Source organism: Prionailurus viverrinus, chromosome D1 (assembly GCF_022837055.1).
Source record: "Prionailurus viverrinus isolate Anna chromosome D1, UM_Priviv_1.0, whole genome shotgun sequence".
Lineage (NCBI taxonomy): Eukaryota > Metazoa > Chordata > Mammalia > Carnivora > Felidae > Prionailurus > Prionailurus viverrinus.
Genome location: NC_062570.1, coordinates 949,127 through 963,367, shown reverse-complemented (window position 1 = coordinate 963,367; position 14,241 = coordinate 949,127). Strand labels below are relative to the sequence as shown.

The following is a 14,241-nucleotide window of genomic DNA, read 5'->3' as shown; positions in this document are numbered from 1 at the left end:
TTAAAAAAACAAAAACAAAAACAAAAAACGGGTAGGAATTAACGGTCGCCCATGCTCCAGTTTTCTTACAAGGATGATGACTATTTTCCATGGAAGGTCCTTGTGGTGCACAAGCCTTTCCTCCATGTGCTCTAACGACAGGGTCTCACTCACCTGAGGCCGAGTTCATCATGTTCTGCTGCACCGGTGGGCTGGTGGGTGCCGTGACGCTCATCTGGGAGAGCATGGCCTTCCTGGGGTCCTGCCATGTTGTTGTCTGATCGATGTGACTGGGACGAAACAAACCACCGCGCGTTAGACAACGAACACCAGGTCCCCAAAGCAACAACCCCACCTCCCAAAGCAGAGGAGATCTATGTGCACCCACGGAAGGCCTCTCACACGGTCACCTGCCCGCCCGTCCTCTGTGAGAACCTTCCTTGGCCTGTGCCCACTGCACTTTCACCACCCAGATCCTACAGGAACAAGATGTGAAAAACCATGCCTGGAATTTAAGGGAAGGGAACACCATTTTCACCTAGGAGACTATTACCGGCTGCTTCTAATTTACACATAAAAGGCAATTTGTAAATTAATCACCTATGATGTAGTCACATGACCAGAACCCAAAATTCACAAGAGAACCACCCACTTTTTCCTCTGGGAGCTAAGAATGCCAGTTAACATATACTTTTTTAGACCTTCAGGTAAAAATACAAAGAGGGGAAAAAATATATATGTTAATGTATATTAAAATATATATTATATATTAAAATACATATTAAATATTTAAATTAAACATTAAATTAAAATATATATTAAATATTTAAATATTAAATATATATTAAAATATATATTAAATAAAACTTACATATTATAAATATATATTCCAAAGCCAAAACAGAAGTAAAACCTAGATCTAGTAAGTTTTCAGTGTCTCGTGACCATCAAAGGCCTTTGTTAGTTGCTAAAGAAAACATTTAAACGTTTTCTGCATACTGTTAACTTACTGCAAAATATCTTATTACATATGCACGTGGATATTTTTAATCTGTAAAACTGAGGGTGCAAAGGGTCGAAGATTCTGCGAACTAGAAGACTCCAACGTGTCTAGCACAGTATCCGACGTAGGATGGTTCAAGTTTTCTTCTTCCAGCAAAGTCTGTTTCAGTGAAACAGTAACTAGAATCACTATGAATATAAAACTACCTAAGAAATTATGTTCAAGGAATACCCAGAGAAGTATTCAAACATGTATGCAAAGTTCTCTCTGTAAAATTTATAAAAGCAAAAGTTTGAAAGCCAGCTAACATGTCATCAAAGGGATAGGCTAACTAAATATTATATCGTACAGGAGGCTACTACAGGTATTGAAAATATTTTAGAAGAACATTTAATCACGAAAATGTTTGTAGTACTGCTTTTTAAAGGAGGTCGTAAAACAGTATGCACAGTGTGAGGCTAACTTTAAATGTGCTGAAAACATGAGAAGGACAGACATCAACAAGTTTTAGTGTTTATTTCTGGATGGCAAAATTACAGAACTCTGCTTCGCTAATGCTAGGTTTTCCTACCATCAAACAATCATTTACAAACAGTGTTTTTGAATGGGAGGTGGCCAAAAATAAGGGCTATTTTTAAAAGGTACCCCCCTCAATCATTTTTTGTGCAGCTGTTTAAATTTCATATCTGAGTCGTCTCTTCTTCAATCGTCTCAAGATGAGCTGCCGTGTCAACGGTAAGGAAATGATACGCGGTCGTTAACTTTCCTGAAATGGAGCTAGAACAGATCTCCTCAATAACGTGATCTTGCCGGGGCGCCCGGGTGGTTCAGTCGGTGAAGCATCCAACTTCGGCTCAGGTCATGATCTCACGGCTCGTGAGTTCGAGTCCTACGTCAGGCTCTGTGCTAACAGCTCAGAGCCTGGAGCCTGCTTCGGATCCTGTGTCTCCCTCTCTCTCTCTGCCTCTCCCCTGTTCAAGCTATGTCTCCCTCCCCCTCTGTCTCTCTCTTAAAAATGAATAAACATTAAAAAAAACAAAAACAAAATCTTACTGACAAGACAGGAAAAAAGGATCATTACACTCTGGCTAGAATGAACCTTAGGTATTACCTACCGGCAATGGGAGGAGGGGATGAAGCACACAGAGTCTGCACAGTTCAGAGTGACAGTGGCACCTGTCAAGTGGAGGCCACTGCAGGCCAACCATCAACAGAGGGAGTATCTGTCTCTCTGGTGGAGCACACGGTTTCTCAAACCCCAACCTCCCACCCAGCACTCCTTTCTCCAGCAGTTGTAGGCTGATCAGCAGTAGCACTAGCACTTGCTCAGGTGCAGACAATACAGGCACAGCCTGCTCTCTGTCTTGCCAGGGAAGCACCCCGTTCCAGAAGACCAAGTCCTTAGCAAACCCAGTAAAAGCTTACTCCTCCTCCTCTTCAAGCCTCCCTAGGAGCCACGCAACAAATTAAAGTGTAAAATGTCTAGATGTGCAGTGCTCCTCACACTTCCAGATCTCACACATGGTAATGCATGTAGTCATACTGGAAACAAGCTTAACATCCACAAGAACAAAATGGAGAGAAATGTTTCTCACCGCCTGTTTAATGTTAAGAAAGCAGGAAAGGAAATGGCCAAGTGATTACTACGGGCCGTTAAATTTCAAAGTATGTGTCACTGCATACTCCTGGTCTCCAGGCTTCCTAAAGGCCCTCCACTTGCGAGGACCAAGGAGAAGAGTGGGGTGCACTGGAAGCAGGCTCAGGATGCAGACTGCTCCAAGTTTCTGAATACTCAGCAGTTGGGTTTCTCTCAAAACTAATCAATGACACAAACCATCTTAACCGACTTATAACTAAATTGGCCTCTATGTGAGGGCTGAGAAGACCCTGTTCTGATGGCCAACCATAACCACCTCATGAACATTCTGGAATGCGGGCACCAATGTGTAAATATGCTCTCAATGCATCTTTCTCCTTGAAATAAATTATGGTTTTGAATATAATACAGAGAATGTATACTTCTACTGCTGTCAAGAGATCAATTATTTTGCTGAAACGTTATGTAAGCACACAAATGCTAAAATTTCTCTTCCTGAAAAAGCTCTTAAACCCCAGTCAGTTAATTCAGAGCCCTATCAAGCTGTACTATGTTACCTCAGCTAATGTCCCATTTGCTTAAAAAGTATCTACATCTTCGGGGCGCCTGGGTGGCTCAGTCAGTTAAGCATCTGACTCTTGGTTTCTGCTCAGGTCATGATCTCATGGTTCATGGGATTGAGCCCCTCCCTTCCCCGCCCCGTCGGGCTCTGTGCTGACAGTGCAGAGCCTGCTTGCTATTCACTCTCTCCCTCTCTCTCTGCCCATCCTCCACTCTCTCTCAAAATAAATAAATTAAAAAAAAAAAAGACCATCTAAATCTCCTTAAGAAATAAAGATGTCATTATCTAAATTGCCCGACCATAAAAGCATGTAATCATTTAGATGCCAAAGAAAATATAAAATAAAATTTACCTTAGAATTTGCTTTCGCTTAGTCTGTAAGATTAAATCATGAAAAATACTGTTTTATCCTAATAAGTCAATTTGAAACAGTATACCCCAAAATATCCAGCCTTCCTTTTTATCAGAAGAACAAGAACCTTTACCAAAACATTTCATACCACACAGAAGTATTCTTGAAAACTCCAAGCAAACAGTTTGCAAGCCTCCTATCCCGCCGGACACGCGCGCGGCACCCCCCCTCACCTCCACCAGTCCCTGGGCCGGAGCCGTGTTCTCTGAGGCCCTCCCTCCCTGTCCACGCCACCTAAAATGTGTCCTGTCTAAATCCAGTCTGCTCCCTCTTTGTTCTATTTTTTTCCTGATAATCTGACATATGTTACTTATTTTGTTTGCCTGTCCCCTCCAACGAACAAAAAGCTCCAGGGAAACAGGGACTTTTATCCGTTTTATCAGCTACAATTATCTTTGGTGATTAGAAGCGTGACAGATGTTTGTCAGTGAATTAATGAAAAGAAAGCTTTTTTTCTTTTTTGCCCCAAGAACATCAAACTTTCTCTCCAGGTCACCCACCCACCTCCTCCAGAAAAGAAACCACTCGGGATGAGAGATCCAGCAGAACGAGCAGCAAGGAGGGCACGGGCCACGCTGGCAAGGGGGGCGGGGGCGGCAGGAAGAGGGCACGGTAAACGGGGGTGGGGCGGCCGAGCGAGCTGTGCCCAGGGAGGCAAGCGGAGCTACGACCAGAGGCGGAAGAGGTTTGGTGTTTAAGAGGAAAACAGACACATTTAAATGTGGACAGAAAGAGACGAGCTGAAGATGTGCTACGGGGTCACTGCACACGGTGGGAAGGAAGGGACCGTGGGCCCGGCTTCCACTGCATCAGCCGGGGGACGGGGCGAAGGAAGGAATCCTGGCTGGTCGGAGCGGGAGTTCTGGTGTGAGGATTTCCATTCTCTTAATTAAGAAAGAGCAAGACAACGGAGGAGGCTGGTATTACTGGTAGCCCCACTACGCGAATGAAAACCCGGGGACTGGCACGAGGTCGCACGTCCAGTGCACAAGAGGACTGCACGTGGTACCCAGGAATTCTGAAAACAATTTATGTACCAAGTATATGAAAAGGACAACACTCAAACATGTTAAGTTCTGGGTCATACATACCAAATAACCAAAATATTGTATAAATGCTAAGAGGGTAGAATAAAAAGACATGGGTATTGAAGATTCAATAAAAGACGCCAGAATATTACAAAACACAATTGTTATTACCACTAGGATGTAAGCTTCTTGAAGGAGGTGCACCCGGAAGAGTGCGGGGAACCTAGCGTAGCTCGGCACGTTCCCGAAGGAATGCATATTAAACCAGTGTGCGTTACTTAACAACATGGGTGATGAAGAGTCCACATAAATGCTAATATGAAAAGGGTTTGAAAAGAATTGTCACTCAAACTACACTGATTCTAAAAAACGTCAAATTATAAATAACAATCAAAATATGTAAATCAAGAAAAATCAAATCAAGGGAAACTCCTAGAACAGTATTTTCCGAGTTTTAAAATATGCGTGGTTATACACCGCATAGAAACAAAGGTTCAGTTCATCATGTTTCTACAAAGTCTGGATGCTGAACTTATTACAGGAAATAAGAAGTGTGAAATCTTATAGCACCTTAAAAATATGTAAATAAACCTTTGCTATTATTTTGGAACAGAAAAGCAACTGGATTTATGACCAAGATAAACCCTATGATCTCACTCTGGAGCAGCAAAAGCCGGCAGACAATGAACTTGTCAACTTTGGGACTGATGAAATGTAAGCGGCTGTACTTGACGGAGGTCCACGCCTGACAATGGTCTCTCCCGCATACAGTGGCTTGTCGGTCTCACTTTACATGGCACAGCCTGGTCTCACGTACCAGATGACTTAGCAAAATGTATACACAACCAAAAAAGGGGCAGAAATTCTGAAGTAAATAAACCACTAGAAAACAGACGTTCTGTGTAGTCCCACAAGTTCATCACAGCTATGGTATTTACAAATATTTATGGAGCTCAGGGCGCCTGGGTGGCTCAGTTGGTTAAGCATCTGACTCTTGGTTTCTGCTCAGTTCATGATCTTGCGGCTCGTGAGATCGAGCCCCACGTCGGGGCTTGGGATTCTCTCTCTCTCCCTCTCTGCCCCACTCCTGCTTGCACTCACTCAATCTCAAAATAAAATAAACTTAAAAAAAAAAAAAATCTGTAAGGAGCTTTGTATTTACACTCTCCCGTCCGGAGTACATCTTAAGAAGCTCAAACCTGGGCCTTGAAGATGCAGGGACTCTGACCTTAAAAAGAATAACACTATCACTGCCACACCTCCAAATTACTGGGGAAACCATAAGAACAGGAAGCTACGACAGGAGGGCCCAAGCCCTCATTCCCCCAGGATCGCTGTTCAGCAAGGAGGATGACAGCGTGCCATTGTGTTTGGACTCTCTCGGAAAGGTTGGAAAAAACACTAACAATAACAACAACAAAACAATAAAGACAACAACCTACAGTTTATTAAGATTAAGAGACTTGTCCAAGGGCAGATGAGCTGGGATGTACTCAGAACTGGTATGAAATCTCCAGTCTCTGTACTATCAACGCTTCCTCTTATGACGTGAGAGCATCTGGGGTGCTGTTTAGATGCCTTAAGACAACCTCGCCATCACCACCTCCGTCCTCCAGTCCTCGCAGAATTAAGCGCGAGTAGACAGAAATATCTGCAACAACACCCAGCACAGAAACCCAGGATCACATTCTTCTGAATCTCTCCCGCTCACATACAACAGGACTGTGGTAGATGAGAGCAGGTGCCAGGATTTCGGAGGATGGGATCAGTGACACACAAACATGACCTCTCCCAGACCCCTTGGATACTACGGGAAGAGGGGAGGAGAAACCCTCCATATAGGTTCTGAATGTCAAATGTCCCACAGGAGCGCCCAGCTGCCTCAGTCAGAGGAGCAAAATCTCGGGGTTGTGAGTTTGAGCCCCGCGCTGGGCATAGAGATTACTTAAAATGAGTAAAATGTGAAAGAAGAGGAGAGACGAGACGAGACCAGACCAGACCCACCGACACTTTCCCACACGTCAGATACCATGCTGGCTCCCCACAGAAGCCCTAGGATTTACTGTGCAGAGGAAAGTTGCCAACCTCTGCTGACTTCTCCCAGGACGCTGTAGCTCTTCCATGGAGACAGTGACCACAGTGACAGGGACCACAGAGACAGAAGGGACAGCAGAGACAGGGACCGCACGGGAGAGGCCGGTGCTGAGAAGCAGGCAGCGGGCCCGATCAGGACTTCCCTAGCTGAGAACGGAACCCCCCACATCTGCCCTCGTCCACTGCTCCAGAACAGTCCCTCCTTAACAAAGAGGACAGCAGAGCTGGCCCTCAGTCACACTGCTGGCAAGCAGCAGAGCCAGGATTAAAACGTCTTCTACCTTCTGGCTCAGTGCTCTTTCCACCTCATCTTACTGGTCTCTAAGCAGAAAAGGGTTTTCTAAAATGCTAAACTGCCACTCTAGCACAAGAGAATTTCTTCAAGGAATGTAATTAAAAGAAAGACTCGGGCGCCTGGGTGGCTCAGGTGACTGAGCATCCAACTCTTGGTTTTGGCTCAGGTTACAATGTCCCAGTCATGGGACTGAGCCCCACAGGCGGGCTCCGACCTGCCAGTGCAGAGACTGCCTGGGAGTCTCTCTCTCTCTCTCTCTCTCTCTCTCTCTCTCCTTCTGTCCCTCCCCCACTAGCACTCTGCCTCAAAATAAATAAAACTTAAAAAGAGGGAGAGAGAGAGACTCAGAATCCTTTTGTTTTTTAATATTTAATTTAAAATTTTTTTTTAGAGAGCCTGAGTGTAAGCGGGGGGGGGGGGGGGGGTGGTGGCAGAGAGAGAGAGAGACAGAGAGGGAGACACAAAATCTGAAGCAGGCTCCAGGCTCTCAGCACACAGCCTCGTGTGGGGCTCGAACCCACCTTGAGATCATGACCTGAGCCAAAGTCGGACGTTTAACCGACTGAGCCACCCAGGTGCCTCTCAGAATCCTTTTAAATGCTTTCTTTTCACGGCCCGCCTTTGGTTCAGTTAAGTGACCAACTCTTGGTATTGGCTCAGATCACAATCTCATGGTTCATGAGTTTGAGCCTCGCATCCAGCTCTGTGTTGACAGCGCAGAGCCCATTTAAGATTCCCTCTCTCTCTCTGCTCCTACCCTGCTGGCTCTCTCTTTCGAAATAAATAAATAAAAACTTAAAAACAAAAAAAAAACCTTAAATGCTTTCTTTTCCAATTCATCAACTATGAAGACTAAAAATTCAGGACTAGCAAATGAGTTCTGCCATCAGAAGAGAAGATGACCTTTATTACAGAGAATGTACGATCATCATTAAAGAATGTTAATGATCAGTTAATTGGTAAAGACATAAATTGGTTTTGGGGTACTATGTGTTTCTATTCCTTTAAATTGGTGGTTTGTACTCTAAAAATGTATGCTGCTTTTGTTTTCCCTGCTGTGTTTCTTACTTTAAAACAAGCTTTCTGGCACTGGTATAACCTGAGATACATGCTGACACACACGGTGCTTCCGTCTCTAGGCACGGTCTTCTTGTTACAGGACAGTGTCTGAGCGCCAGTAAAAATACTGGCGTCAAAGACTCCGGTTAAATCGTCCTCAGAATCTACCAAAAAAGTAACTCTTCCTAGTGTTTACCTCAACGACACAAATGCGTTCCATGATGAGCAGTGAGCCACACACGATGGCTTAGACGACACATATTTCTTTAAAAACCCCTCATGCAAACCAGGTGCTGTCAGCACCATATAATCAGCAGCCATCTAGCCTAACAGGAATCTCTTACTCTTTTGAAACATCTGGGGGCAGGGCCTGGGTGGCTCAGTCGGTTGAGTGTCGACTTCGGCTCAGGTCATGACCTCACCACTTGAGAGTTCGAGCACCGAGTCAGGCTCTGTGCTGACAGCTCAGAGCCTGGAGCCTGCTTCCGATTCTGTGTCCCCCTCTCTCTCTGCCCCTCCCTCGCTCATGCTCTCTCTCAAGAAAAAATAAAACATTAAAAAAAAAAAAAAAAAAAAGAAACATCTGCTACATTTCTCCAGACTACTTCAGGCCATCTTTTCCTCAACTGGACTATAAAACACCTAATTTCCATCTACCCTTTCAGAGACCCAAATCCCTCCTTCTAGAAACCTCTCTGTGGAACAGCAAGAAAAGTTAAAACAGACATGGATTGAAATCCCAGGTCCGACAATGATAATCTGGGTTGTACAGGCAGGTCACTTTTTTTTTTTTTTTAAGTTTATTCATTTATTTTGAGAGAAAAAAAAAATCCCAAGCAGGCTCCGTGCTCTCAGTGAAGAGCCCAAAGTGGGGCTTGAACTCATGAACTGCAAGATCATGACCTGGGCCGAAGTCAGAAGCTTAACTGACTGAGCCCACCAGGTGACCCAAAGGCATGTCATTTTATCAAAATGTTTCATCTTCACTAAAACGGGAATGATTTATTTACTTACTTCCTAGGGCTGCAAGGATTAAATTCAGTTATATAAAAGCAGTAGTAATGTGGCCCCTCCAACACAAAGGCATCAAGTATCTTTCTTGGCTTTGTTCCTGTGCTAGACCACTATTTAAAATAGGAAAAACTCGGGGAACCGGGGTGGCTCAGTTGGTCAAGCGTCCATCTGACTCTTGATTTCAGATCAGGTCATCGAGTCGGGACTTTGGACCCCAGGTCAGGCTCTGCAGTAATAGTGCTTGAGTTCTCTCTCTTTCTCTCTCTGTCCCTCCCCTACTCACACTCTCTCTGTTTAAAATAAATTAAAAAGAAAAACAAAAGATGCTTTTCTAAAAATAATAATAATAAAATAAAATAGGAAAAACTTCATAATGGATGGGCCAAGTCAAGAACGTTTAAGCACCTGGGAAAAAGTCTGGTTTTCACCTGATGGCGACAAAGAGACACAGCAGGGAGACAGGACAACTTTCAGGGAAGGAAACAGAAATGACAGAATGTTTCTGGACCATTAGTTCAATTTGCACACACCCCCAGCTCTGAATAGGAAGGAACCAGAACTGTAACGACCCAGGTGTAGACGGACTGACTCCTGGGACAAGAGCAACAATGGAATTTGGGGATAAAGGAGAAATCTCAGTCCTGTAACCAAACGTCTCAGAATGTTCACTGTTGAAAATCTCTTCATACAATCATTTTTTCACATAGGCTGTAAGAGGCTCAACTCTGTTAATCTAAATTCCAAGACGAAAGGGGGAGAGGCAACATTTCTTAAGTAACCAGCAAAGCCCACCCCAACAAATTCTAAAATGCTCTTCCAGGGGCGCCTGGGTGGCACAGTCGGTTAAGCGTCCGACTTCAGCCAGGTGACGATCTCGCGGTCCGTGAGTTCGAGCCCCGCGTCGGGCTCTGGGCTGATGGCTCAGAGCCCGGAGCCTGTTTCGGATTCTGTGTCTCCCTCTCTCTCTGCCCCTCCCCCGTTCATGCTCTGTCTCTCTCTGTCCCAAAAATAAATAAACGTTGAAAAAAAAGAATAAAAAAAATAAAATAAAATAAAAAAATAAAATGCTCTTCCAATTCGTGCTCGTATGCTGTTATCGAACACTGAACACCTAATCCTGTAAGGGACAACTGAGCCAACATCATGGGAAACGGGTTTTACAGTAACAAAAACACTGAGGAGTTCCTTACATCTATTCCCAACGCTTGGGATGAACTTGATGCTGCTCACGAATAAAAGTACTGGAAGAGTAAGCTAGTGAGGCTCCATGCAGCAACTTCAGCAGAAGACACAGATGCTGATGCGGGGGTTCCGGTCAGAAGCCGCCGCCCCCCCCCCCAACAAAGGGTGGCCTCAGGCCAGCTCTGGGCGGGGGGGGGGGGGGGGGGGGGGGGGGAGCGGGGGACAGAGCTGCTGCTGCAGTAAATCCAAAGCTTCCCAAGCTGCCTGGAGAGCAGCCTGCACAGTCAAGGGTGAGACCCCGACCCCATCACCATCACCTCCGCTGAGGGGTTCACGCCTGCAGGGTTAACTCTTCCGTGTCCGTGAAGAACTACACAGTTCAGATGCCAGACTTCAGGAAAGCAAAATTCAACAACCTGCAGGGAAAACTCGAAGTTTTTCCCCATTCCTGCAAAAGGGCACGGCGAACTCCGTGAGTCCCGCCCACCTCCCGCTGGCTGGCTGGCCACTCTGCTCTGAGTCCCACTGTCCCATCGTGCCTTCCAGTGACGGGGACCAAAGCTAGAACCACTGCAGTCTTTCTACCTCCCGTCTGACTCCACACCAGCATTTTACTGGGGGCGGCAGGGGTGGTGGCGGGTGGCATTCTTGGCTATCGCATTCCTGCAAACGTTTGATTTGGGGAGGGGTTGCCGGACGCCAGGTTTCCCGCAACGCCCGCCGTCTCCAACAACTGTAGCGTCTGACGAGACATCCATGAGGTAAATCCGCACCTACTAGAAAGCTCCACTTTATACTTCAAGAGCACATTTTGCACAATTTTAATTATATGCCGAAATTGTCTGGAAGGCAATCAGCCACACCTACTTTTGTTTGGAACACTGTTAATGATATATCCTTTTTGGATGATCACATTATTGAGAGTAATGCCCCCTTGGTACTTGTAGTTACTAACTCATCACACTTGGTCCTTATTCAGAACTGTCATGTTCATGGTGCCTATAGGTACAGACACAAGCACGAGACTCCGGATACACTCATGCCCAAGCATTTATATGTTAACACATATATTATTTTATCCTAAGTTACTTTATTTCTCCTCCGTATTATATAGATGCTGATTTTTTAAATTATGTATATAGTTAATTCCATATGAATTTGACTATCACCTATGAATTTTATTTTAAAATAATACACCCTCTCCAGAATATCTCCTGCTACAAGAGGCTGACGTGCATTGGCAGCAAGAAGAACCACCAGCTACAAACAAGAGAACAAGTGTCTCTACACCACCAGGTTATAACTGATCTCTCCTATGAGATCATGAACTTCTCTGCAGGGTAAACCGCCTCACACTCCATTTCTATTTCAGATGTGAACACGGCGCTCAATAAGCATGTGAGGAACAGAAAGCTTATTCCATTGGCTTATTGTTTGGTCCCCAAGTAATACTGTGACTTAAACCCTAAATGGGGTCAACTGTCCCAGAGGGCGTGGCCACTGTGAGCAATGAGTCAGCAAGATTTTGAGAATGAAGACAAATGAAGAGAATGAAGAGAATAAGAGTCTCTTCTGTTTTGTCCCCCTCCCTGTTTTTATATTATTTTTGCATCCCCTCCCTTATGTTCATCTGTTCTGTGTCTTAAAGTCCTCATATGAGTGAAATCATATGACATTTGTCTTTCTCTAACTAATTTTGCTTAGTGTAACACCTGGTTCCATCCACATAGTTGCAAATGGCAAAATTTCATTCTTTTTGATTGCCAAGTCATACTCCATTGTGTGTGTGTGTGTGTGTGTGTGTGTGTGTGTATATATATATATATATATATATATATACATACTGCACCAGCTTCCATTCCCACCAACAATGCAAAAGAGATCCTCTTTCTCTGCATCCTTGCCAACATCTGCTGTTTCCTGAGTTGTTAATGTTAGTCATTCTGACAGGTGTCAGGTGTTACCTCATTGTGGTTTTGATTTGTATTTCCCTGACGATGAGTGCTGTTGAGCATTTTTTCATGCCTCAGTTGCCCATCTGGATGTCTCCTTTGGAGAAGAGTCTATTCGTATCTTTTGCCCATTTGTTCACTGGATCATTTGGTTTTTGGGTGTTGAGTTTGACAAGTTCTTTACAGATCTTGGATACTAACCCTTTATCTGATATGTCATTTGCAAATATCTTCTCCCATTCCGGTGGTTGCCTTTTAGGTTTGCTGATTGTTTCCTTGGCTGTGCAGAAGCTTTTAATTTTGATGAGGTCCCAGTAGTTCATTTTTGCTTTTGTTTCCCTTCTCTCTGGAGACAGTTGAGTAAGAAGTTGCTGCGGCCAAGGTCAAAGAGATTTTTGCCTGCTTTCTCCTCCAGAATTTTGATGGCTTCCTGTCTTACATTGAGGTCTTTCATCCACTTTGAGTTTATTTTTGTGCGTGGTGTAAGAAAGTGATCCAGGTTCATTCTTCTGCATGTCGCTGTCCAGTTTTCCAAGCACCACTTGCTGAAGAGACTGTCTTTATTCCATTGGATATTCTTTCCTGCTTTGTCAAAGATTAGTTGGCCATACATTTGTGGGTCCATTTCTGGGTTCTCTATTCTGTTCCATTGATCTGAGTATCTGTTCTTGTGCCAGTACCATACTGTCTTGATGATTACAGTTTGCAATACAGCTTGAAGTCCGGGATTGTGATGCTTCCTGCTTTGGTGTTCTTTTTCAACATTGCTTTGGCTATTCAGGGTCTTTTCTGGTTCCATACAAATTTAAGGATCGTTTGTTCTAGCTCTGTGAACAATGTTGGTGTTATTTTGATAGAGATTGCATTGAATATGTAGACTGCTTTGGGTCGTATTGACATATTAACAATATTTGTTCTTCCTATTCAGGAGCATGGAATATTTTTTCATTTTTTTGTGTCTTCTTCAATTTCTTTCATAAGCTTTCTACAGTTTTCAATGTATAGATTTTTTCACCTCTTTGGCTAGATTTCTAGGTATTTTATGGTTTTTGGTGTAATTGTAATGGGATCAATTCCTTGATTTCTCTTTCTGTTGCTTCACTGTTGGTGTATAGGAATGCAATCATTTTCTGTGCATTGATTTTATATCCTGCCACTTTGCTGAATTCATAGATCAGTTCTAGCAGTTTTTTGGTGGAATCTTTTGGGTTTTCCATATAGAGGATCATGTCATCTGCGAAGAGTGAAAGGTTGACCTCCTCCTAGAGGATCTGGATGCCTTTTATTTCTTTGTGTTGTCTGATTGCTAAGGCTGAGACTTCCAATACTATGTTGAATAACGGTGGCTAGAGTGGACATCCCTGTCTTGTTCCTGACTTAAAAAAACTGAGAGCTTTCCCCCATTGAGGATGATATTAGCGTTGGGTCTTTCATATATGGCTTTTATGGTCTTGAGGTATGATCTTTCTATCCCTACTTTCTTGAGGGTTTTTATCAAGAAACGATGCTGTATTTTGTCAAATGCTTTCTCTGCATCTATTGAGAGGATCATGTGGTTCTGGTCCTTTCTTTTATTGATGTGATGAATCACATTGTTTTACGGATATTCAACCAGCCCTGCATCCCAGGCATAAATCCCACTTGGTCGTGGTGAATAATTTTTTTAATGTATTGTTGGATCCGGTTGGCTAGTATCTTGTTGAGATTTTTGCATCCATGTTCATCAGGGAAATTGGTCTATACTTCTCCTTTTTAGTGGAGTCTTTGTGTGGTTTTGGAATTGAGATAATGCTGGCTTCACAGAAAGAGTTTGGAAGCTTTCCTTCCATTTCTATTTTTTGGAACAGCTTCAAGAGAATAGCTCTTCCTTAAGAGCTATTAACTCTTCCTTAAATGTTTGGTAGAATTCCCCTGGAAAGCCATCCGTCCCTGGACTCTTGTTTTTTGGGAGATTTTGATTACTAATTTGAAATGTTTTTCTTCTAAACGAGTAAAACCTACCTTTCACAAAAGCCAGTCTCATTAAACTGTACCTGGCTGACTGGTTCTTTCCAATTCAGCCAA

General features: G+C 43.8%; 1 protein-coding gene across 6 annotated transcripts in view; it reads right to left on the bottom strand.

The window, feature by feature from the left end:
- Window positions 1-14,241, bottom strand: part of YAP1 (Yes1 associated transcriptional regulator) — a 114,270-nt gene that overhangs the window by 57,397 nt on the left and 42,632 nt on the right. For all 6 annotated transcript variants that reach the window (XM_047876651.1, XM_047876653.1, XM_047876648.1 and 3 more), the window contains exon 3: window positions 154-269. In XM_047876651.1, the coding sequence (XP_047732607.1) occupies window positions 154-269 (116 nt within the window). The remainder of the gene's footprint in view (window positions 1-153; window positions 270-14,241) is intronic.